This window comes from Geotrypetes seraphini, chromosome 8 (assembly GCF_902459505.1).
Source record: "Geotrypetes seraphini chromosome 8, aGeoSer1.1, whole genome shotgun sequence".
Lineage (NCBI taxonomy): Eukaryota > Metazoa > Chordata > Amphibia > Gymnophiona > Dermophiidae > Geotrypetes > Geotrypetes seraphini.
In genome coordinates this window covers 7,596,400-7,621,814 of record NC_047091.1, presented here as the reverse complement: position 1 = coordinate 7,621,814, position 25,415 = coordinate 7,596,400, and the positions used below count along the sequence as shown (strand labels likewise).

Genomic DNA, 25,415 nt, shown 5'->3' with positions numbered 1-25,415 from the left:
ACCGGTCTCTGAAGCTTTGACCTCATCTCTACCCATCCCCGCAAGCTCAAACTCCACTGCCCTAGTTCCATCATTTTTAATAAAAACAAAACCCAGTCGCTTGCTTTTACATCAAGCCCATTATCCTGTGTCCATCAGTGGCCAACCCAGATCATAAGTAGTAAAACAGATTTTATTCTACTTATCCTAGGAATAAGCAGTGGATTTCCCCCATGGCTTGAGGACTTCTCTTTTAGGAAATTATCCAAACCTTTTTTAAAACCCTGCTAAGCTAACTGATTTCACCACATTCTCCGGCAATGAAGTCCAGAATTTAATTACACGTTGTGTGAAGAAATGTTTTCTCCGGTTTCTTTTAAATCTACTACTTAGTAGCTTCATCATATGTCTCCTCGTCCTAGTATTTTGTGGAAAGCATGAACAAATGATTCACATCTACCCTTTCCACTCACTCATTTATTTTATAGACCTCAATCATAATCACCCCTGAGCCGTCTCTTCTCCAGCCTGAAGAGCCCTAGCCGCTTTGGGGATGGGAACCGACTTTGTCCCTGTCATTCTCTACCTCCAAACTCTTTGGTTTTGATTTTTGGTGTCAGTCTACACATAATGTGTTCAGGATTTCAGATTTTGGAAGGGCAGGAGAAGGGGTTTATTTTCTAATGTAACCCTAGAGGCGTAGTAAGGGTAGGAGGTGTCCTTGACGGTGGCACTTCCCCGCACCTTCCTCTCTGCATCCCCGCCCTTCCTGCCCCCCATTCCACACTTGTGCTCTCCTTCCCCTCCCACCCCATACCTCTTAATCTTTGCCAGCGCGAGTGGCTTCTGCAAGCATGCTCCTTGCGCCAGAGTTGGATTCCCTCCGATGTCACTTCCTGGCCCCGTGACCCGGAAGTGATTCAGAGGGGAATTAGGCTGGCGTGAGCAACAGACAGATGTTGATCGCTCTAGCAAAGATAATACAGAGGTTAGTGGTGGGGGAGAAGGGATAGCGCGAGGGGGGCAGAGAGGTGCCAGCACCTCCACCAACCTAGCGCCCAGGGCATTCCACCCCCCCCCCCCGCATCGCCCCCTACTATTTCCCATGTTATCAGTGAACCTAGATGATAAACAAAACATGATTCCTCAAGCATCGCCTGCAGGGTGTTCATTGTCTCCTATTAGGGTCAATATTCAGTGTGGTTTAAGAAGCCTTTGTTTGAATTTGGGATATCCTGTTCTATAGGGCTAAAATTGAAAAGGAGAAGAAAGACAGGGCTAAGATATCTCCGGTAGAGATGGCTGAGGATATGGTGAAGGAACGACGTGTGTTCCAGCTGCAGATGTGCGAGGTGAGTCCGTAAAATAAGCCCCCCATCATTCCTCCACCCTCTCATTTTCACACGCCTGCAGGAAGTTGTTCTCGGTAGCTGAATTTCAAGGCCGCTTTGTGCGGGGGGGAACAGGCGTGAACAATAGCAGCCCCCGTTGGAGATGTGCTAGCATAACACAACTGGTTGTCTTTATGCTTTGTTGTTTGCTAAATCGCTAAACCTGACAAAAGCAGAACTGACCAGCGCACAGACTGCAAGTTAAAGGTAGGGAAGAATGACCAGCTTGTAAAAGCGGAGAGAGGTGGCGTCTGCCCGCTAATAATTAATCCGGGGTCTGGTTGAAGATAAACCAGCAAAACCAAAGAACGGGGAAACAAAAATTCCACAGCACAAAGGATGCGAAAATATAGATGAAACAAAAAACAAAACAAAACTACACACAGTGCCCGGGTGGATACAGGAAAATATATCAAAAAGGCATTTATTTAAAAAGTCCAGTAATAGCTTGGCAACTGTATTCTATTTTGGGTGATGTGCAGTGGAATATTGGGACCCAACACGGTCTGTGTTTTGGTAATACCGGTCTTCCACGGTCCATATATCCTGAAGACATATCAGCTGCATATGTTGAGCAATTGTCCAGCCAAAATTCTAACAGAGTTACTCAGAATATATATGTACTAGTCTTATAGCCCGTTACATTAACGGGTGCTAGAATATATGTGTGTGTGTGTCTGTCTTTCTTTTTTTTTTTTTTTCCTTGGCTGTCCACTATCACCCCTTGCCTGCTCCCCCTGTCCATTCTCCCTTCCTTTTACCTCCCCATTGTCCTCCACCACCCCATCACTGCTCACCTTATCCAGCAGCAGCCCTTCTCCCTTTGTTTTACCTCCCCCTGTCCATCACCTCCTTCCTGCTCCCTCTGTCCAGCAGTAGGCCTGCGTTCATTTTTCTGCCCCCCCCTGTCCATCAGCACCTCTTCCCCTGTCCATCAACCCCTTTTCTGCCCCTCCATTTCCGTGTGCTGCAGCATTTCTCTCCCACCCCACTTCCCTGTGCAGTATTTTACTCCCCCCCCCATACCTTCCTCCTTAACTCCATGCCCTACCATTCTCTCCCCTTCTGCTCCCTTTCCTCCTTCATGTTTCAAGCAAAGGGTCTAAACTTGCTATATTGTTTCCTCCATTTAAAAAAACAATATGCAAGGAGAGCTTTGAAATGACACCAACTGAACCTGTAAAGTGAATTTTCTTGTCTTCAGCTTTTGCTGTATTGTTGAGTTCCACAAATTTTTTTCTCTACCTGTTTATAGTTTTCTGTATTTTTCCCACAATAGAAGGGGATAGTTTTTTTTATATACTATAAATTTTGATATTTACTATCCCACCTGGTGTTAAATAACATGTGTTACAGAACTCATGCTCTCAGTATGATGCCGTCCGGGTTTGGCCGCCGCGGCCGACATCCGCCTCGGGGGGGAGGGAGAGAGAGAGCTTCACGTGCACGCGCACTCCTACCTGCGGTGCCCTACAGCTCACAGAAAACGGGTGCACGCAGGTAGGAGTGCGCATGCGCAGCTTAGCGTTTTATTATATTAGATATATATATATATATATACAGTATTTAAATAATTTATATCTGCATATTCTATAATTCTATGCTGATTACAAATTATTCAGGTACTCAAACATTTTTCTCTAACTGTCCCAGCGTCTCCCACTTTATGTAATGTACCTGGGGCAATGGGGAGTTTAAATGACTTGCCCAGAGTCACAAGGAGCAGTGTGGGATTTGAACCCACAACCTAAGGGTGCTGAGGCTGTAGCTCTAACCACTGCACCACACACTCCCACAGTCAAAGAAACACAGTAAAAACATTTTTTTTTTTTTTTTTTTTAAAAGAGATAAACCAGCAATGATTGGATAACCAGAATTCCTTTTTGTTGGCCTGATGTTGTAACAAGCCCCCTATTTTAAGCCCATATGACCACGGTTCCCAAACCTGTCCTGGGGGAACCACTCGCCGATCAGGTTCTCATGAGATCCACACTGAATATTCATGAGAGATTTGCATGCACCTCCTCCACTTCGTGCAGATATCTCTCATGAATATTCAGTGTGGATCTCCTGAAAACCAGGGCAGGTTTGAGAGACATTGCTATCAGCCTTTATCAGCTAGGCTTCAGGATCAGCTCCTGTCGCTTGCAAATACTAACTCTTCCATTTTGCACCTGCTCTGAAATGGATGTAAATATGTACCGCATTTGCCGGCATATAGGACGTAGTGAGAATTCACAGGAGCCATTCAGGAAGCCGCTCGGCGCCGAGCAGCAGCGCCAAAGCGGGCCTCTGCTCAGTACCGCTCAGCGGCTGAAGAAGCCAGAACTCGGGGGGCAGCCATGGCTACGACTGACCGGGTTAGCAGCGGGGCAGGAGCGTGGAATGATCGTTCCTGTCCGCTACACCTCTGGACCACCAGGGATTAAACATCAGATACTAAAATGGATAACAATTACAAAGATTATTTATTTCTTATAGTATGTATATACCACTTAGGCTATAAGTGGGTTACATTCAGATACTCAAGCACTTTTCCCTCTCTGTCCGGGTAGGCTCACACTCTACCTAATGTACCTGGGGTAATGGGGGAGCAGGTGACTTGCCCAGGATCACAGGAGCAGTGTGGGATTTGAACCCACAACCCTCAGGGAGGTTGTAGCTCTAACCACTGTGCCACATACTCTGTTACTCTATCTTAATATAAATTTTTAAACCTACTAGTATATTATATTCCCCCATCAACTGCCCACCACACAGCAAACCCCCAAACCACTTCACCCATAAAAGGGCAGTTCCACAAAGGGAGGGGAGGGCGTTATTTGGAGCCTATTCTGTAAAGGAAAGTAGTTATCTAGTGTAACTGTGTGAGCACTTGAGCTGGTGAAAACATTCACACCCAGATGCAGGCTAAACACATGTAATTTGTAGTGTTATATAAGTCAGTGGTTCCCAACCCTGTCCTGGAGGACCACCAGGCCAATTGGGTTTTCAGGCTAGCCCTAATGAATATGCATAAGAGAGATTTGCATAGAATGGAAGTGATAGGCATGCAAATCTGCTCCATGCATATTCATTAGGGCTAGCCTGAAAACCCGATTGGCCTAGTGGTCCTCTAGGACAAGGTTGGGAACCACTGGTATAAGTTATGAGGGCAGTTTCATAGAAGCTGCATCTTACATGAATAAATACCGCACAGACACCACTTAAGCCGGCCCATAGCTCTAGTCTGTAGACTCGCCCGTTAAGTGGCGTGCACAGTTGAAAAGGGGTGTGAATGTGGGAGGGGCATGGGCAGGATGTGGGAGCGTCAACCCTCAAGGTGTGAGTCTGATAAAATACTATTGAATATTTGCATTGATTGACAGATCTAGGCATGTCCTCCTGCACCTGCCATTGACTGGGCGTAGGCAGGTGCGCCGCCTTCATGGCGCACCAGGGTTGGTTTTCACTAATAATTCGGAAAAGGCGTCAGCGCACCCTGATGCCGTTGGAGATTTGGCGATGCCTGCGCTCCAGAAGGAGGTGCCGATTTAAAGGAATTGCGGCTTGTGAGCAGCCTGTTCATGTTCCGGCTAGATGCTGCTGGAACGTGAACGGGCTGCACACAAATGTAAGGAAGTTCTTCTTCACCCAGAGAGTGGTAGAAAACTGGAACGCTCTTCCAGAGGCTGTTATAGGGGGAAACACCCTCCAGGGACTCAAGACAAAGTGAGACAAGTTCCTGCTGAACCAGAACGTACACAGGTAAGGCTGGACTCAGGACACTGGTCTTTGACCTAAGGGCCGTCGCGTGAGCGGATTGCTGGGCACGATGGACCACTGGTCTGACCCAGCAGCGGCAATTCTTATGTTCTTATGTGAGCACTAACCTGTTACTGAAGATGTGTGCGGTTACAGAACAGCAGTAGTTGCGTTACCGATGTGTATGCATGCAAATGACTAGAACACTTAAAAACAAATCTGAGAAAATATTTTTTCACTCAATGTGTAATTTAAATGTGGTGAAAGCAGTTAGCTTAACAGGGTTTAAAAAAAAGAGTTTGGCTAATTTCCTAAGAGCAAAGTCCATAAGCCATTATTATGATGGACTTGGGGAATTCCACTGCTTATTTCTAGGATAAGCAGCATAAAATCTTGGGATCTTGCCAGGTACTTGGGTTGGCCACTGTTGGAAACAGGATCCTAGGCTTGGTCTGACCCAGTATGGAATTCTTATGTTCTTATACACTGCATTTTATGTCCCTAACATTTAGACGATGTCTTACAACTTCACCTCCCAAATGATTGCATAACCTTAAAGTTACTGTTCTTTGAAAGCATCACAAATGAACAGTTTTTGTGGGTGTAGAAGACTCGGGGTGAGCAGTGATCGGGCAAGCTGATTGTGTCCTGATCAAATCTGGATTTAAGCTGCAGGCATTTTTCAGTTTGGAAAAGTTGTATGACGTTCTGAACCCCCTGGAATTTAGCTGTCCCAAAACTCAAAAGGTCCCCGCCTAGCACATACCACAACAGTGGCTAGCAGGTTTCAGGTGGTAAGAGCACTTAGGTCTTAGGAAAGCAGATGATTGGAAAGCATGCTGTAGGAACGCCCTGAAGCTGAGGGGTGTGTCTGGCTCTTGGAGTGCCTGCAGAAGGTTTGCAGAGCTCTCCTCTGGGAGGTGGAGGGATTGCTTCTGAAACTGGGCAAGGAGAACTAACTTTCCTCATTGTGGTTGTGGGCTTTTACAGTGCTTGAGGTTGGGGGCACCCTGCCAGAATGTGAGTCAGAGGATTCAATAGCTGTTCTGTTAGTGAGAAGCCAAGACGGCACATGGAAACACTCAGTACTCTTGCAGCTCAGCCAGAGAACTACCATTTGGGATGGGGGGGAGGGGATTGTTGGGGATGGCAGGAGAGAAGTGGGGTGGGATGGGAAAGGATATGAACCATGTGTGTGCCTTCATGTATTTTTGTGCTTGGGTGTGCTAATATAAGAATATAAGAGCTGCTTTACTGGGGCAGATTGCAGGTCCATCAAGCCCAGTATCCTGTCTCCAACAGTGGCCAACCCAGGTCACAAATTCCTGGCAAGATTCCGAAGATTAAAACATATCTTATACTGTTTATCATAGAAATAATCCCCAGATCCATCTTAATAATGGCTTATTGACTTCTCTTTCAGGAAGTTTTCCAAACCTTTTTTAAACCCTGCTAAGCTAACTGCTTTAACTACATTCACATTTCACCATATCTATACTACACATTTAGCAGCTAGGACAGGGGTGGGCAACCTCGATCCTTGAGGGCCACACACCAGTCGGGTTTTCAAGATTTCTACAGTGAATATGGAAGCAGTACATGCAAATAGATCTCATGTATATTTATTATGGAAACTTTGAAAACCCGACTGGATTGTGGCCCTCAAAACCGTACTTGCCCACCCCTAAGCTAGAAGGAGCTAATTGTGGCTGGTTGAGATACTACTGAGTCTCCACTTTGATTTCATACGTGGGAAGAGCTGCCAAGATCCTGTCATTAGGGTGACAATCTGATAAAAAGAGAATTGCCTCATTGATAGTGCTATAATGATAAATAATACAAGCATCAAGTACATTTGTATGGACTAAAAATGGGTCCATGTGATGTTCTTTTATTTATTTGGACTTAGCTCCAGTGGCGTAGCTAGAGAGGTTGATGCCTGGCAGCGCCATCCTCCCCATCCCTCACCGCTTGAGCGCCTCCCCCGCCCCCCCCCCCCCCCGCGTACCTCTTAAAATGTTCACTGGCACAAGCAACATCTTCCACCTGCTACCGATGCTGGCCTTGCTTTCCTTCTGATGTCACTTCCTGGTTCCACAAACAGGAAGTGACATCAGAAGGGAGCTGAGGCTGGTGCGAGCAGCAGATGAAATCTGCTACTCACACTGATGAACATTTCAAGAGGTGTGCGGGAGAAGGTGGAGAGGTGTTGGTGCCCCCTTGAAGACGGCGCCCAGGGTGGTCTGCTCCACTTCCCCCCCCCCCTTATAATGCCATAGCTTAGCTCACACCTTTCAGGTGAGTTCCGTTCAGGTACTGTAAGTATTGTCTTGTCCTTGGCTGTGGAGGGTTAACTGACTTGCCCAAGATGAGCTGAGAGCCAGGGATTTGAACTCTGGCTCTCAGCCCACTGATCTCACTGTTAGGCCTGCTTCTTCCCTCCAGATATATGGGGGTCAATATTCAAAGCAATTTAACCAGACAGCTCCTGGCTGGTTAAGTCACCTGTGCAGGGTTATCTGCTATTGTTCAGTGGTATTTAATTGTTTCCTGCCGATAAATAGAACCAGACTGCTAAAGTGAAAGCCGCCTATATTGTGGATGGTCTGAGAAAGAGTCAATGCTTATAATGTTAGGTACCAGTATTCGGCACTTAAGTTCAGCAGTTAAACCAGACCGCATAAATGTCAATCCTATCTTTGTGGTGTCATTTAGGCAGTTAAGAGCTGAATATCGCACTTAACCACATAAGAAGTAGCCGGCCGCATAAACCCAGATAATTAATACTGATGACCAGACATGGGCCAGCATTGAAAATTTGAGAACAGTGCAGGTGGCAGCTAAAAAACCCCTCACTCATTGCTGCCAGATTAAATATCGCCCTCTATGTTGCTTTTATGGAACTGCTTCTAACACATTTCTCTCCCCTTCACCCCTAGTTCCTGCTGAAAGCCAGTGAGAGCCAGATGAAGCAAGGTCCAGGCTTCCTACAGAGTCTGCTCAAGTACTTCCACGCCCAGCACAAGTAGGTTTCAATCACCCAGTACTTCCTGGCTGCCCAGTAGGATTTCCAAGGTCGGAGCAGTCTGGTCCAATTATCAGAAAGTTGGTTGATCCGATGGCTCTGGTAGAGGTTCTTGGCTTCTTTGCGTCGGTGCTTTTGCACTTCGAGTGCCAGAAAAGCCTGAGCTGAAACTGGCTTAGATGGTGGTCCTGGGATGGAGTCGGCACGTACGCGCGGTTACTTGCAAATATGCAGCCCTTGATTGAAAATAAGGTAACCAGACAAATCGGACCACAGAAAACACAGTCCCAACTTTATCCAATTTCACCTGTCTGGTGGAGGGCTGAAAATTTACTCGTAACCAGATGAGTGCTGGCCGTCCGCACATACCAAAGCAAAATCCCCACGATGGGATCGGCCAAGAGACAGAAGTAGGGACTGAAAGATACCTTCCACTCAGGAACTCAGTCTTTGATAAAAACACTCGTTTATATTACAAAACGCTGACTCAAAACGCCGAGTCAGCGTTTTGTAATCGATTTCTTAACACACGGGTGCTTATCGGAGACTGAGCTCCTGAGCGGAAGGCATCTTTCAATCCCCACCTTTGTCCGTTGGCCATCCACACGTGACGTGGACATGGGCTGGCGTTGAAATCGGGGATAGAGCCAACATTCTTAGGCCCCGACTTTCCCGCTCTCTGCCGCCTTCCCTGCAGTGCGGGCTTGTGCGTTTAAAGCAGGGCTGCTCTGGAACACGCCGTAGTGCAGCCCTGCTTTAAACCCGCGGGCTCGCACTGCAGGGAAGGCGGCAGAGCGGGAAAGTCGGGGCCTAAGAATAATTTCTTGCTGTTTTCAGAGGACGATTTTAAATAATTGGTAGTTGTTGGTTTTAAAACTTCAGTTTTCAGTAGCTTTTTTACCGCTCATTCTGCCCCTCCCTGCTCTGCTCGCGGGACCCCCCACCCCCCGCCCCATCGCACGCTCAGGCAGAGAGCAGGGGGAAGTTTGGATTCGGGGCAGAGAGCAGGGCAGCGAGATGATAGTCGGGGCGGCAGGGCTGAAAGTCAGGGCAAAAGCAGAGCAAGAGCTAGCCTCCAGTGCTGTTCTGGGAAGGAGAGGCGGCAGAGAGCAGGGCGCTTTTGATGGGGCAGAGAGCAGTTTTTTTTACACAAGCGACTGGTCCTCACCCGTCGCTTGTTTTTTGATCGGCCAGCCAGTGGGTGTGTCAGGAAAAAGTGTAGTGAATCGCGTCCTTCCTCCTTTGCCTGCCGTTTCCCCTCATTTGCATGCACGGATCGGGATTGGATCGATACACAGGTTAGTGAATTGGGTCGGAGGGAAATCGGGTCGCAAAGGGCTCACAAACCGATTAGTACACGATTGGTTTTGCTTAGTGTGTCACTGTCCCTGTGCAAAATACTCTTCTAGTTCTGTTACATTTCCTCGTCCTTTAACTCCTTGGCATTCATCCTGACAGTGTTTCTCAAAATGGCTGGTCAAGGGCTGTCCACTCTACCCTAAGGGCTGTGGAAAGTGGGGCGGCTGCTGCTTTCCAAGTGGAAGGCGGCCTTTCTGAACAGCCAGCGTGTTCAAAGGAGGCTCCTCTTTCAGAATCCAAAGAAAGGAAAGGCCCGAGTCATGTGCCACCTGCAGGGAAAGGTTAATTTCAGTTTTACTTGGGAGGCCTAGTGCAGGGGGTTTCTATGTGGAGGTGTCTGAGAGATGGGAGCAGGGAGGGGGCCAGCCGTCTCTGATGGGAGGTTCTGTCGTGTGCTAAGGCAGTCTTATTCCGTCCCACTGCGCTGTAACTTAATATCTCCAAGGTCTCAGCTGTAAGGTATTTGAGATCTGAGCAATGCCAGCACACACACTGGTGGGCAGGTCTACACCGAGCTCTTTTGAAGACATACTGCATAACATAAAAACATAAGTGTTGCCATACTGGGACAGACCAAAGTCCCATTTCCAACAGTGGCCAATCCAGTCACAAGGGCCCGCCAAGATCCCGAGGAGTAAAACAGATGTTCTGGCACTCAGTCTAGACATCAGCGGTGCATTTTCCCAAGTCCATCTTAAAAATGCCCTTATTGTCCAAACCATTTTTAAACCCTGTTAAGCTAACTTCTTTTACCACATCCTCTGGCAACAAATTCTAGAGTTTAGGGCCTCTTTTTTCTGTTTGTTTATTGGAAGCTTCTATACCTCAAGGATATCTGAGCAATGCCAGCACACACACTGGTGGGCAGGTCTACACCGAGCTCTTTTGAAGACATACTGCCTAACATAAAAACATAAGTGTTGCCATACTGGGACAGACCAAAGTCCCATTTCCAACAGTGGCCAATCCAGTCACAAGGGCCCGCCAAGATCCCGAGGAGTAAAACAGATGTTCTGGCACTCAGTCTAGACATCAGCGGTGCATTTTCCCAAGTCCATCTTAAAAATGCCCTTATTGTCCAAACCATTTTTAAATCCTGTTAAGCTAACTTCTTTTACCACATCCTCTGGCAACAAATTCTAGAGTTTAGGGCCTCTTTTTTTCTGTTTGTTTATTGGAAGCTTCTATACCGCTACTGGTGACTGAGGAGTCAATTCAGAGCGGTTTGTATGAGCTTCAGTAATGATGTTATAATACATGTGTTTTGGTAAAGGTGTTACAATGCACGAGTTAAATATATGTATATCTTACCTATTTATCAAACTGTGGTTGCAAGTGCTACGTGGCAAATGCACCAAAACCCATTCAATCCCTAGGGGCTTCGGTGCATTCACCGTGCCGGTCCGCACTATTTGGCTTGATAAAAAGAGGCCCCTAACTATGGCCATCATTTACTAACTACTTAACCTCGAGGCTAATTGATTAATTGAGTTTGGGACTGTATTTATATAATGATTAATTTTTTGATATGGAAAAACAAATTTTTTTTTTAACTGTATGCATTTTAACTGTATTATGGTTTGCTGAGATTTGATTGCTTGTTTTTATTGCTATTAGAATTATTACTATGAAGATTTTGAATGTTTGTATTTTAGGGGGGAAAAAAAATAATTTTTTTTTACTTTTGCTTTTACTCTTTCCTATCCTGTTTTTAAATGGAGTTCCTGTCTTGATGAATATCTATTATATAATTGTACACCGCTTGGATCCTTTTTTAGGCTGTTATGCGGTATAGAAAGTTTGAGCCCTTTCAGTTGAAAACTTTTTTTATCGCTGTCACGCTTGGAAAAAGAAAAAGATAAGAGCATTTAGCTATATTTTGGATCCAATGAGGACTTGAGATGATATTTAAACATAATTGTTTTCTTCTTTTTTTACTGAGTATATGTTTCTTAGATTGAAGTAATTAATTCTTGGCTTGGATTTTGCTTTCTGTACAAGTTTTATGCTTGATATGTATTGTAAATTGATAAATAAATTAAAAAAAAAAAAATCAACACCAGTGGAGCTTTTAAGAAAATATACTAATTATTAATCTTTAAGCCCGTTACATTAACAGATACTAGAATAGATGTGTGTGTCTGTCTGTCTTTTTTTCTTTATCTCTCCTTGGCCGTTGTCTATCTGTCTTTCTTTCTTTATGTCTCTCTCTTTCCTCGGCTGTCCGCCACCACCACCCCTTGCTTGCTCCCCCTGTCCAGCAGTAGCCCTTCTCCCTTCCTTTTACCTTTTACCCGGTTTATCAAGGTGGTCTGCAGTGGTTTTGGGGTCGCAGCGTCGTGGAAGAAAGGCAATGTTTAAACTGCCGCAGGCTCCCACTGATGGGGAAGCTGTCGCCGCTCTACTGCGCATGCGGAAACCGCCGAATGAAACAGTCTCACTCTCCTTCTGCCCCACGCGCTGCAAGCCGCCCCACGTGCCTCAAATCGAATTCGGCACGGAGGAACACATCACGGCGGCAGGGATCACGGCTTCCTAAGTGCGCATATGTGCTTAGGGCTTTATTATGGAGGATAATATCTTCTGCTATTATAACATATTTTATATTGATCAGTGTCTTAAGCCTGATTCTTCATTGATCCGTGAATGCTTTTTTATCAAACTATTTTTTTTTTTCTTACTGATTCTTATTAATTCTGTTTGCATAAAAGGTGTAAAGACTGGTAACTTATCTCAGATTTACTCAGAATTCAGCAACACCCCTCCCAGCGGGAACAGCGTCTTCCACTTGCTGCACGCGCTGGCCTCGGCTCCCTTCTGACGTCACGTCCTGGTCGTGGGACCAGGATGTGATGTCAGAAGGGAGCCAAGGTTGGCGTCAGCAGCAGGTGGAAGAAGCTCCGCAAACGAACATTTCAAGAGGTGAGGGGGAGGGGGGGGCGCGTGGCACGGCGATGCTGTCCCGGACACCAACTTTCCTCGCTACGCCACTGTTCTAGATCATTGAAAGAGCCTATCAAAGGGGAGGGGTTTTTTTTTTGTTTGTTTTTTTTACAATTTTCAAAGTAATTTGTATGCATCAAGCGATGCTTTACTGTTATAAATGAGCTATTTAAAATTTTTTTGCGCTAAACACGGGCGCAGTCTTGGTGAGAGCGCAGGTACCAGCCCCCGACTGCCGCGTGTGCATGCCACTTCCCTCCCCCCGTGCCTCTATAATGTTCCTGGCGCGAGCAGCAACCCGAAACCTGCTTTCGCGCCAGCATCGGCTTGCCCTCTGACGTCACTTCCTAGATCCACGCCTAGGAAGTGGCGTCAGAGGAAGAGCCGACGCACGGCGGCAGCTTGGGGGGGGGTTTCTGCTGGCACCAGGAACGTTAGAGGTACAGCGGAAGGGAAATATCACGCATGCAGCAGGAGGGGGCGGGGAAGGAGGCTTTGGAGGGCGGGGTGACACACATCTCACCCTCGCTACGCCACTGTGAGCGTGGTTGCGGTTTTCACTGTGTGTGTGCTACTGTCTGTGTGTACTGGAGGCATACTGGTGTTGGGGTTAGAGTGGGAATCGCAACACCACACAGACTTCATGCGTTTTCAAAAAATGTGCACTTTTTAAGGCAGGAATTGCACCCGCAGACAAAGCAAACGTAAACCCCCAGTTCCTAAATCTAATTTGTCTTCAGCTGGCACGGAAAAGATAGGAACAAAAACCAAAATAGAGACTGATCTACAGGCACTTAAGCAAATTTGAAAGTGAAAGGATCTGCGGGCTTTGTAGCTATAAACCCCCCCCCCCCAAGAAATATAGGACAGCATATGTTAAATTCTTAAAAAAAAAAAAAAAAAAAAAAAGAAGTAATGTTTAGTCGTAATGAAACTCTATATTTAAAATTTTTTTTAAAGTGACTTATCAGTTATGTATGTAAACAAGAAACTTTTTTGCACTGTATTGGAATCCCTGTGGACAGAAATGATGCTTTCATTCTCTCTCCCTCCCTTCCTGCCCCCCCCTACATTTTCTCCTTTCCTTTCTCTGCTCCCTCCCCCCCTTTTCCTTCCCGTTTGTACCACTAGTTTTTTCCAGGATGGCTGGAAGGCAGCTCAGACACTGCACCCCTTCATCGAGAAGCTGGCTTCTTCTCTCCATGCTGTAAGTCTCCCTCCCTTCTTGCCACCCTTCCCATTCCTTTCCTGAGGCTGACAGGGCGGATCTGCTGGAACCCTTTCTGCTGCTCCTGACACAAAATGGCTTGCCTGTTTTTGCAGTTGCACCAGGCCCAGGAGGAGGAGGTGAAGCAGCTGACCCAGATCCGTGATTCCCTCCGAGGGCTCCTGCAGCTGGAGAGCAAAGAGGTGAGATGATCCTGTTTGTCACGGAGAAGAAGAGATTGCATTGGATGTATTCGGATCACGGTTGAAGCTAGAATTATAGAGGGTAGACGATGCGTAAGGTGCTTCTTCTGGGCTGAAAGGGAGTCTTGATCCATTTCCCAGGGCTGAGAATACAGCTGATGCTCATATGTATAGCATGTCTGTTGCTCTTCTGAGCAAGCACTCAGTTGCTTCTGAGTGGCAATCTCGGAATCCTGTGAATAAAATCATGCTCCAGTCACTGGCATAGCGAGGGTGGGAGGCACATGGGACAGTGGCGCCCCCTCCTTGCCCCCGCCATGCATGTGCCTCTTCCCCCGCATCTGTTTAGTTTTCCTAGTGTGCCCTCTCCCTTTTCTCCCCATCCCCCGCCATGCGTGTGCCCCTTCCCCCACACCTGTTTAGTTTCCCTTGTATGCCCTCGCCCTTTTCTCCCCATCCCCCGCCATGCGTGTGCCCCTTCCCCCACACCTGTTTAGTTTCCCTTGTATGCCCTCGCCCTTTTCTCCCCATCCCCCGCCATGCGTGTGCCCCTTCCCCCACACCTGTTTAGTTTCCCTTGTGTGCCCTCGCCCTTTTCTCCCCATCCCCCCGCCATGCATGTGCCCCTTCCCCCGCACCTGTTTAGTTTCTCTTGTGTGCCCTCGCCCTATTCTCCCCATCCCCTTGCCATGCAAGCGCCCTTCCCTTCCCCTGCACCTGTTTAGTTTCAATGGTGTGCCCTCGCCCTTTTCTCCCCATCCCCCGCCATGCGTGTGCCCCTTCCCTTCCCCTGCTTAGTTTCCCTGGTGTAGCCTCACCCTTTTCTCCCCATCCCCCACCACACATGTGCCCCTTCCCCCGCACCTGTTAGTTTCCCTGATGTGCCCTCGCCCTTTTCTCCCCATCCCCCATGAAACGTACGCCCCTTTTCCCGCTGCTGCTTAGTTTCCCCGGTGTACCCTCACCCTTTTCTCCTCATCCCCCACCACACATATGCCCCTTCCCCCGCACCTGTTAGTTTCCCCGGTGTGCCCTCGCCCTATTCTCCCCATCCCCTTGCCATGCAAGCGCCCTTCCCTTCCCCTGCACCTGTTTAGTTTCAATGGTGTGCCCTCGCCCTTTTCTCCCCATCCCCTGCCATGCATGTGCCCCTTCCCTTCCCCTGCTTAGTTTCCCTGGTGTAGCCTCACCCTTTTCTCCCCATCCCCCACCACACATGTGCCCCTTCCCCCGCACCTGTTAGTTTCCCTGGTGTGCCTTCGCCCTTTTCTCCCCATCCCCCTGCCATGCGTGCGCCCCTTCCCTTTCCCCCAGCTGTTTAGTTTCTCTGGCGCGAGCAGCATTTCCAACCTGCTGCCCGCGCCAGCGTTGACTCTCCCTCTGATGTCACTTCCTAGTCATGAGCCCCGGAAGTAACGTCAGAGGGGAGCGTCAAGGTTGGCGCGAGCAGTGGGTTGGAGCTGTGGCCCGTGCCAGCAAAGAGCTTGAGGTATGGTGGGGGGGAGCAAAGGTGCCTGCTTAGCGGGGGAGGAGTGGAAGGAGTGGAGAGGAGGAGAGGTGCCAGTGCCCCCACCAAGACGTTGTCTGGAACGACCCACCCAACCTCCTTACTACACCACTGTAGTCTGAAGAAATCAGTCCCCTTAAGCTCCACTGCCAGAAGTCCGTCTCGTGAAAATCTTGTTCTTTTCAGTATTTGTATCCCTCCCGTCATCGTCGGTGAAAAAAACCAACGTGAAATAACACTTGGCACAAAACCACAACAATTCAGTTGCATCACGTATAAAGCTATCACGGCTTATAAACCAGCTTTAGAACTTGCTGTTTTGTTTTCCATGAATTTAGGAAAGCCCGAGCCGAAAGAATTCCGGCAGCGGCTACAGCATCCACCAGCTCCAAGGGAACAAGCAGTATGGCACCGAGAAATCGGGTTTCTTGTACAAGAAAAGTGACGGGTGAGGAAGTCGCTGATACACAGACGGGGAATTTGTACCCGATTCAGGCCTTACGGCGTTAAGGAGTGTGGGAGGAGAGTGTGGCGTAGTGGTTAGAGCAAAACTACAAGGAGGCGGTATACAAGTCCCAACCCCTTTCCCTGATGTCATAATGCCTCATTCCACCAATAAGAGCCAACCTCATCAGTGATGTCACAATGGCTTCATTGCTCTATACTTGGCTCGCTTCTGCTATTGTGTCAGAGGTGAGTGTGGTGCTGTGGTTAGAGCCACAGCCTCGGCACCCTGAGGTTGTGGGTTCAAATCCCGCACTGCTCCCTTTGACCCTGGGCAAGCCACTTAATCTCCCCGTTGCCCCAGGTACATAAGATAGATTGTGAGCCCAGGGAAAATGTAAACCACTTTGACCGTGGTTGTATAACTACAAAAAGGCGGTATTACAAGTCGCTATCCCTATTTTTAAAAGTGTTTGCAGAGTCTGCAAACAAGCTTGGGGGCCCCTTTACTAAATCGTGTTGAACGCTAATGTGTACTTCCCCAAGAAGAAAGGTTTACTGCAAAACACATTAGAGCCTTTTATGGTATTGGCCTCTTAGGCCCTGATTCTGTAAACATCTAAAATTAGCCGTCATTATTGGCACCTGGATGCCAAGATCCGCCCTTAACCACTCCCACTTTCTGGTAGGCATCTTGGACTAGGTACCTACCACCCAATTAATTTAAATTTGAAGCCAATTGTGAGGTGCTGTTTGCTTGTGGTCGGCGCCTGTTACGCTTTCTAAATAATTAACCCCTTCTTTTACAAAATCCAACAGGGCGGGCCTATGTGGTGAAAGCTCCGATGCCCATAAAAATTGAACGGGCTCAGAGCATTTGCCGCACGGCACTCGCATGAGTGGCTTTGTAAAAGAGGCCCTAGGTTAGAGACCGAGATCTGTGCACCTAATTTAAGGCGGCTTTTATAGAATCAGGGCCTTACTGCCTTTGTAATGGGCAGCGGTAGGGGGATCATGCACTAATGGCAAAATTAGCCCGTGATCATTAATATAAATGATCACAGCAGTGAAAATGGCCTTAACTTGCAGGAAAGCCGTGTGTAAGGGCGTGCTAAGTAAACTTTTTATCGTTGTTTGGTAAAAAAGTTGCAAAGTATTTTAAAACTATGTTAAGGAGCCCTGAATTTTCCAGTCACTGCGTAAACACTCTCCAGAAAATTGGGAAAAATTTTGGGGGAAAACTGAAAACTGAATTTCAGTTTTGCCTGCGCCACTCGCCAGCTGGCAGAAACAAGTGTCCTGCTGCCCTTGGCCCCTCCAGATGTGAGGGAAATTTGCAGTCCATGATGTAACCCAGGTAACGTCTCGATTATGCGGGCAGAACCTCGCAACCTTCAAGGGCTCACTGTCTACTGGTCAGGCTGTCAAGCTCTGATCGTTGCTGACCAATGTTTCTCTCCCCTTCAATGATCTAGAATACGTAAGGCCTGGCTGAAGAGGAAGTGCGGTGTGAAGTATGGCTTCCTAACTATATCGCACAGCACGGTGAGTGCTATAGCAGGATGAAAACCCGACCGCTGTAGATGGTGAATCTGTGGAAGAACTTGCCAGAAGAAATACATGTAGATAATTTGGGGTTTGACATGGCCCCAGAACCTACTTTTATCCTTCACTTCACTATCATAAAGGATCCTCTGGATATGTTCTAGGGTGTTACCTTTTCATGCTGGAACTGTTTTTGCGTTTGTTTGACCTCCGTTAAGACCCTTTCATTGGAGAAGATGTAATACTATAGCAAAATAACAAAATTTGGCGTGACTGAACCTCTCAGATCCTCACCCTCCTGTCAAACTCTCTCTTTCTGTTCTCCTAACTTAATGTGTGTCCTTGGTCCATCTGTATTCGCCTCTTCTTTCTTCTTGTAGATAAATCGCCCGCCGGTGAAGCTCAATCTCTTGACCTGTCAGGTGCGGCCCAACCCCGAGGAGAAGAGATGCTTCGACCTTGTCACACGTAGGTTGCTGCTACAACTGGAAGGTCCGCTTGACCTTCGAAGGGCTTGCAATCTACCTGGTGAATGTGCCAGTAGTCATTGGGGGGGCCTTACCTGGCGAGGACATGGGTAGCTCTCTAGAAAGGGCACAGTTACCCTGCCTGCTTTGACAGGTTGTTGCTTAGAATAACCCTCTGGAAGAAATCATGAGTAATTTCCCGACTGGCAGACGTTTATCCAGGTCTTGATGTCACCAGCCTTTCCCTCTTCTTTTAGATAACAGGACTTACCACTTCCAGGCTGAAGACGACCAGGAGTATGTCGCGTAAGTGTTTGATCCCTGTCGTAGGGCCCGGTTCCTCCCCTCAGCACTACAGTGATCTCTTTCTGTGATTTGTGGCTGGTAAATGTGGCAAAATCAGTTGGCGTAGCTGGATTTTGAAAAGTTTCAAGTTTATTTAAAATTTGATAAACTGCCTATCTATAAAATGTCTAAGTGGTTTACAATCAAATATTCAAGAGTAATAAATAAAAACAAATACAAACTAACATGTACAGACAAGATACTGATAAAGGGAAAAATAAGGATGAGAACTTCATTATTTTGATGGAAGAGGAGGGGGGAGGGGATGTTATGTTGTGGTAGCAGAGGAATAGCTTGGAGAGCGTAAAGGTGAAATGATTGCGAAGAATCGAAAAGTTGTTCATATAAATGAAGGTTTAGGATAAAACGCATCGGAGAACAAAAAAAAGTTTTAGTGAAGATGTGAATTTATTTAGGGATAGTTCAGACCTGAGAGAGAGTGGGAGAGCGTTCCAAAAAGTTGGAGCAACTGCTGAAAAGATTGTTGACCTAGTAGTAGTGTAGAATATTTGTCTAGGTGAGCAAACAACCAGAAGATTACCGTATTTTTCCGATCATAAGACGCATTTTTTCCACCCCCAAAAAGGGGATGCATCTTATGGACCGAATACATTGCGCATCCCCCCCCCCCCCCGGTACTTTTTTTAGTGGTGGTAGTACAGCGCGGTCTCCTGGATGGCTGCCTTTGTCTTAGAAGAGCAACGCAGGAGCGCGACCTTTGCACTTCATGCCTGCTCACGACGCTCTGTGATTGGCTTTGGGCAGCTTCAGGCTTTGGACAGCTACGGGCGACTTCGGGCTTTGGGCTTCCCAGCACCAGACGCACCAGACCACCAGACGCACCTACGTGTAGAGAAGGAAAAACCAAGAAGAAAAAAATTCTGAACCAAATTTTTTTTTCTTGTTTTTCCTCCTCTACAGGTGGGCGCGTCTTATGTTCCGGTGCGTCTTATGGTCCAAAAAAATACGATATGTTGGGAAGGACGTAAATTTTCTAGTGGGAATATAGGGAATTAAATAATGTTACAAAAAAGCAGAAGTACCGTATTTTCGCGGATATAACGCGCGCGTTATACGCGTTTTTACCTACCGCGCATACCCCTCGCGCGTTATATGCCTGAGCGCGGTATACAAAAGTTTTTAAACATAGTTCCCACCCCGCCCGACGCCCGATTCACCCCCCCAGCAGGACCGCTCGCACCCCCACCCCGAACGACCGCTCGCACGCGCTCCCACCCGCACCCGCATCCACGATCGGAGCAAGAGGGAGCCCAAGCCCTCTTGCCCGGCCGACTCCCCGACGTCCGATACATCCCCCCCCCGGCAGGACCACTCGCACCCCCACCCCGAAGGACCGCCGACTTCCCGACAATATCGGGCCAGAAGGGAGCCCAAACCCTCCTGGCCACGGCGACCCCCTAACCCCACCCCGCACTACATTACGGGCAGGAGGGATCCCAGGCCCTCCTGCCCTCGACCCAAACCCCCCCCCCCCCCAACGACCGCCCCCCCCAAGAACCTCCGACCGCCCCCCCAGCCGACCCGCGACCCCCCTGGCCGACCCCCACGATCCCCCACCCCCCTTCCCCGTACCTTTGGTAGTTGGCCGGACAGACGGGAGCCAAACCCGCCTGTCCGGCAGGCAGCCAACGAAGGAATGAGGCCGGATTGGCCCATCCGTCCTAAAGCTCCGCCTACTGGTGGGGCCTAAGGCGCGTGGGCCAATCAGAATAGGCCCTGGAGCCTTAGGTCCCACCTGGGGGCGCGGCCTGAGGCACATGGGCCCAACCCGACCATGTGCCTCAGGCCGCGCCCCCAGGTGGGACCTAAGGCTCCAGGGCCTATTCTGATTGGCCCACGCGCCTTAGGCCCCACCAGTAGGCGGAGCTTTAGGACGGATGGGCCAATCCGGCCTCATTCCTTGTTGGCTGCCTGCCGGACAGGCGGGTTTGGCTCCCGTCTGTCCGGCCAACTACCAAAGGTACGGGGAAGGGGGGTGGGGGGTCGTGGGGGTCGCGGGTCGGCTGGGGGGGCGGTCGGAGGTTCTTGGGGGGGGCGGTCGTTGGGGGGGGAGGGGGGTTTGCGTCGAGGGCAGGAGGGCCGGGGATCCCTCCTGCCCGTAATGTAGTGCGGGGTGGGGTTAGGGGGTCGCCGTGGCCAGGAGGGTTTGGGCTCCCTTCTGGCCCAACTACACAAAGGTACGGGGAAGGCGGGTGGGGGTGTCGTGGGGGTCGGCCAGGGGGGTCGCGGGTCGGCTGGGGGACGGGCGGAGGTTCTTGGGGGGGGGCGGTCGTTGGGGGGAGGGGGTTTGCGTCGAGGGCAGGAGGGCCTGGGATCCCTCCTGCCCGTAATGTAGAGCGGGGTGGGGTTAGGGGGTCGCCGTGGCCAGGAGGGTTTGGGCTCCCTCCTGGCCCGATATTGTTGGGGAGTCGGCAGTCCTTCGGGGTGGGGGTGCGAGTGGTCCTGCCGGGGGGGGGGATGTATCGGACTTCGGGGGGGGGGGCATCAGGCTTTCAGGATGGGGACAGACCTTCAAGGGGGGACAGGACTTCAAGGGGGGACAGTGCACGGAAAGTCAGGGGGGGTGAACGGAGAGTCGGGACAGCGCACGGAAAGTCAGGGCAGTGCACGGAAGTCAGGGGGGGTGAACGGAGAGTCGGGACAGCGCACGGAAAGTCAGGGCGGGCGAAAGGAGCGTCGGGCATCATGCGCGGTATACCCGTGAGCGCGGTATACAAAAGTTTTTGTACATATCATCGTGATTTCTGAGCGCTATACCCGTGTGCGCGTTTTACACGGGTGCGCGTTATATCCGCGAAAATACGGTATCTTATATGCTATTCAGTAGTTTACAGGAAGTCAGTGAGCAGCTTTTAGCAAAGGGGACGACATGATCATAATGCCATTTACCAGTGATTAAATTTTTAGCTGTATTTTGTATTAGTTGAAGATGAGTCTATATGAGCAATAATAAGAGAATGGATGACAATATTAAGTGATGAAGGCTCTAAGAGAGAAGATATTGAACGCATCAGATGTAACTTATAGAAACAAGTTCCTGGAGGACAAGTTCCTATACAGTTATATACTTTTTGGAATCCTGCCAGGAACGTGTGTCCTGGATTGGCCTTTGTTAGTAACAGGGCACTGGACCTTTGGTCTGACCCCAATATTTCAATTCTTACGTTGCTCCTCTCTTCCTTTCTTTGTGTCTGCAGTTGGGTGTCTGTGCTGCAGAACAGCAAGGATGAATCCCTCAACAATGCTTTCAAGGGGGAGCTGAGCAAGGGGGACAATGGTGGTACAAACGGTGGCATGCAAGAGCTCACTAAGACCATCATTGCAGAGGTGAAGAACATGCCGGGAAACAGGCAGTGCTGTGACTGCGGCGCCCCAGGTAGGCCAGGAATAGGAGATGGGTTTACTGAGGGGTGAGGACCCTAAAGAAGCAACAGGGAACATTCGTTACCAGAGAATGTGGTGAAATCAGTTAGCTTAGTGGGGTTTAAACAAGGCTTGGATAATTTCCTTAAAGAGAAGTCCATAGGCCATTATTGAGATGGCTTGGGGAAATCCACTGCTTAATCTTCGGATAAGCAGCATAGAATCTGTTTTACTACTTGGGATCTGGGTGACGGGACTAAATCGCGCGAGACAACGGCACGCCGCCAACTCAGAATCTCGGAGAGAGCGAGACCAGAAGGCTTTGAGCATGCGCAAATGCTCAAAGTCAGTCCAGCCTGGCCCAGCCCAGAAGAGGGAGGATCTGTGACGCACCGCCCAGCCCAGGCCGCACCAGAAGAGGGAGGATCTTCGGGCACCGGCACTGGTGCCCAGTCGGGGTAAGGGATGTCATTGTCGTGCGCGGGGGGGATGCCGGATCGCGGGGGAGGAGGGGGGGCGCTCGTACAGCGAGGTACCACTGTATTTTGAATAGTTAAATTATTTATTTATAATTTGTAATCACATCATATGTATTATTATATTAAGAATGAAGATGAGGATGGGAGAAAATGATTGTTCAATGTAATAATTGTATAGTGAATAGTGTGTTTTGTGCAGTTTTTCTGATTTACCATTTGTATTGCACTATCGAAGTTTGAAAATCAATAAAGATTTAAAAAAAAAAAAAATTTCCAGGTGCGAGCAACCTCAAGAATTTGCTGCACGCGTCATGTTGGCTATCCCTCTGATGTCACTTCCTTGGTGCGGGACCCGGAAGTGATGTCAGAGAGGCGACACCGAAGTGGGAGGCGAGTTCGTAATGCTCCTTGCCCAGGGTAAATTAAAGAGGCACGAGGGAAGGGGTGCACATGTGGTGGTGTTGGGGATCGTAAAGGAGCAAGAGGGGGCGGAGAGGAGTTTGGATGCCAGCGCCCCTATCGAGACCGTGCCCGGGGTGGACCACCCTCCCCGCACCCCGCTTACTCTGCCACTGGCTCCCCTTGCTAAGCTTGTGTCTGTTTCTTTGCCGCAATGATGGCTTTTTTTTCTTTTCTTTTCACCTTGTATTTCACAGTATTATGGCGTCTTGACAGACTGACCTGGGAAGTTGGGCTTCCTTGTGGATGTGTCTTACATGCTGGAGGAAGGCTGAAGATTTTTGTTACTTCCGGGTTGGCTGACACTTTTGGGATTTAGGGCCGCTATGTGCACCCCATTCCTTAGCTTCCCACAAGGGGGCGGTGCAGGAATGCAACGGCAGCACATGGGGGCGTGTCACGCAGGGCGCGTTTTGCAGCCTTGTGGCACTGCTGCTGGCTGGCGCAAACCTTGAGAAAGCAGCTGATTGGAAGGGGATAAGGATTCACGCCAAACCATTAATGTTGTGTCTTTGCCTTCCAGACCCCACTTGGCTGTCTACCAACTTGGGGATCCTGACCTGTATTGAGTGCTCGGGGATCCATCGGGAGCTGGGCGTACACTACTCCCGCATCCAGTCCCTCACGCTGGATGTGCTGAGCACTTCGGAACTGCTGGTATATATCTTTCTCCTCCTCCCTGGCTCTCTCTCCACCTTCTCACAGAGCTTCCCCTACTGAGACTGGCCAGTTCCCAAACAGCTGTGACCCAAAATGACCTAGTGCTGTCCAGCTGCTGGAAACAGGGTTGAGTGAGCCACATTCAAAGAAAGAGTTACATAACGAACAGTAAATAATATTAATCCTTCAGTCTTGTTAAATGTGTGCCCGGTAGTAAGAGGCACTGTTAAAAGCCATGTATTAACTTATTTCAGATTATCCTTGCTATGAAGGCCAGTGGGGGCCCTTTTACTAAACTGTGGCAAAATCCGGACTTAGCCTATGCTAACGCAGTACTGTCCCGTGTGGCAATAAAGAGGCCACTTTACATGTTGCAACCGAATATTGGGAAGTCTGAGTAATGGTAGCGAGTGAGGATGTGGAAAATGTTCCAGAAGCACAAGCAAAAAATTGACCCTTAAAGACTCCACAGAAAATACAGGTCCAGCAGAAAATACACTGTGGCGATGGTGATGTTCAAGATGCAGGCTTTATTGAAAATACAATTTAAAAATCCACATAAAATATATGACCCAAAATATGGGAGCTATGGACCCAACACGGTCCGTGTTTCGACAGCGATGTCTTCCAGATATGAAAGCTCTTGGATTAATAACTAAAAGCAAACTAAATCGTACACACTGCGTGGGTGAGAAAATTTCAAGAGCAGGAGAAAATCTTCCCAACTGAAATCCAGGTTCAAATAACAAACTTGCAGGTTAGAAGGGAAATGGTGATCGTAGGCATCTGCACTCTTTCAATGGGAAACAGGTCCTGAGGGTCATCCAGCGTTGCTTGTGTTTCCAAACCAGGAGAAAACAGCTTCCTACTTCCTCATGGCCTGCAGCCCTTTGCAGGGCCAGCATTCAACATGCTGGGCCCAAGGCAGAAATTTGGAAGGGCCTCTGTTGGAAATAAAATACTTAACTTCTTTACTTTCTTAATTTTGTTCAGAGATATATTTCAGACATATACAGTGGTGCCTCACACAACGAACTTAATCCGTTCCAGGAGCAAGTTTGTTATGTGAAACGTTCGTTGTGTGAAACGCGTTTTCCCATAAGAATACATGTAAAACAAAATAATTCGTTCTGCAGCCCTACATTTCCCTCCCTCCACCTCACCTCACATGCAGAGCCTGCCAGCCTTCTCCCTCACCCAGCCGCACGATCTGCAGGAGGCTAAGAACTTCGGGAACTGGGTCAGTTCCCACTGCACAATATTCACTGCTGCTGTGCATCAGCGGGTCTGGCTCCCGGCACGATCTCAAAAAGCTGTGCACGCGCAGCTGCTGGAGTTGATCAATGTTCTCCTCCTGCAACTTCCGGTTTCCGGTTGCGTCAGAGGAGAAGATTGAACAACAGAGCATGCGCGCATGTGCTGCTCCCTGAAAGCGTGTGGCTGGCCGAAAAAGAAAGCCGGAAAACTCGGCATCCGAGGTAAGGTGAGGGTGCTGCTGTTCCCGGCTCACATTAGGAAGCGGCGAGAGTAGTTCCGCCCCCCCCCCCCCCCGGGCCCCTCGGGCGACTTCGTTGTGTGAAACGAAGTTCGTTATAGGGAGCAAGACAAAAAGTTTGTTATGTGCAGCGTTCGCTGTGCGAGGCGTCCGTTATGCGAGGCACCACTGTAGTTTCCTTTTTGCAAACTCTGTCACAGAGAAGAACCAATGTGTACACAGACTGCCCCCTAGTGGGAAAGGGTGAAATGTTTGCTTTGCAAGACAGATGCACTGAACCTTGAAGGACAAGATTAAACAAATGGGCCTCTAGAGCAGGGCTGCCCAAGTCCGGTCCTCGAGATCTACTGGCAGGCCAGGTTTTTAGGATATCCACAATGAATATGTGTGAGAAAGATTTGCCTGCACTGCCTTCTTGGTATGCAAATCTCTCTCATGCATATTCACTGTGGATATCCTGAAAACCTGGCCTGCCAGTAGATCTCGAGGACTGGATTTGGGCAACCCTGCTCTAGAGAATGCAAATAAGCAGGCACTTCTTTATTTTTTCTGTTCCTTTGAAGTAAAATCTTTTTTTCCTTTCCTTGGCATCCGTTCTGTTTGTAACAATCCTACATTTTTAAGTTGCTACAATAAATAACCATGATTTCCTCACTTGAACCCTTTAGGCCTAACTCCCAGGACTAGAGCAATCGGGTTTTACGATCGTTAAAACCCGATGCTAAATAGTCAAGCAATGTTAGCGCATCGATCGCTTGGCCATTTTGCATGGGGGGGTT

At 48.7% G+C, this 25,415-nt stretch overlaps 1 protein-coding gene and 1 long non-coding RNA gene across 3 annotated transcripts in view; one reads left to right on the top strand and one right to left on the bottom strand.

Moving 5' to 3' along the window:
* ASAP3 (ArfGAP with SH3 domain, ankyrin repeat and PH domain 3) overlaps window positions 1-25,415 on the top strand; it is a 78,824-nt gene that overhangs the window by 27,869 nt on the left and 25,540 nt on the right. For both annotated transcript variants that reach the window (XM_033955248.1, XM_033955247.1), the window contains exons 6-15: window positions 1,226-1,331; window positions 8,054-8,139; window positions 13,573-13,648; window positions 13,765-13,851; window positions 15,697-15,806; window positions 17,278-17,347; window positions 17,728-17,815; window positions 18,072-18,120; window positions 21,378-21,556; window positions 23,005-23,138. In XM_033955248.1, the coding sequence (XP_033811139.1) occupies window positions 1,226-1,331; window positions 8,054-8,139; window positions 13,573-13,648; window positions 13,765-13,851; window positions 15,697-15,806; window positions 17,278-17,347; window positions 17,728-17,815; window positions 18,072-18,120; window positions 21,378-21,556; window positions 23,005-23,138 (985 nt within the window). The remainder of the gene's footprint in view (window positions 1-1,225; window positions 1,332-8,053; window positions 8,140-13,572; window positions 13,649-13,764; window positions 13,852-15,696; window positions 15,807-17,277; window positions 17,348-17,727; window positions 17,816-18,071; window positions 18,121-21,377; window positions 21,557-23,004; window positions 23,139-25,415) is intronic.
* LOC117365180 overlaps window positions 23,652-25,415 on the bottom strand; it is a 39,651-nt gene continuing 37,887 nt past the window's right edge. Inside the window, exon 3 of the long non-coding RNA XR_004540372.1 lies at window positions 23,652-24,085. This is a non-coding gene — a long non-coding RNA (uncharacterized LOC117365180). The remainder of the gene's footprint in view (window positions 24,086-25,415) is intronic.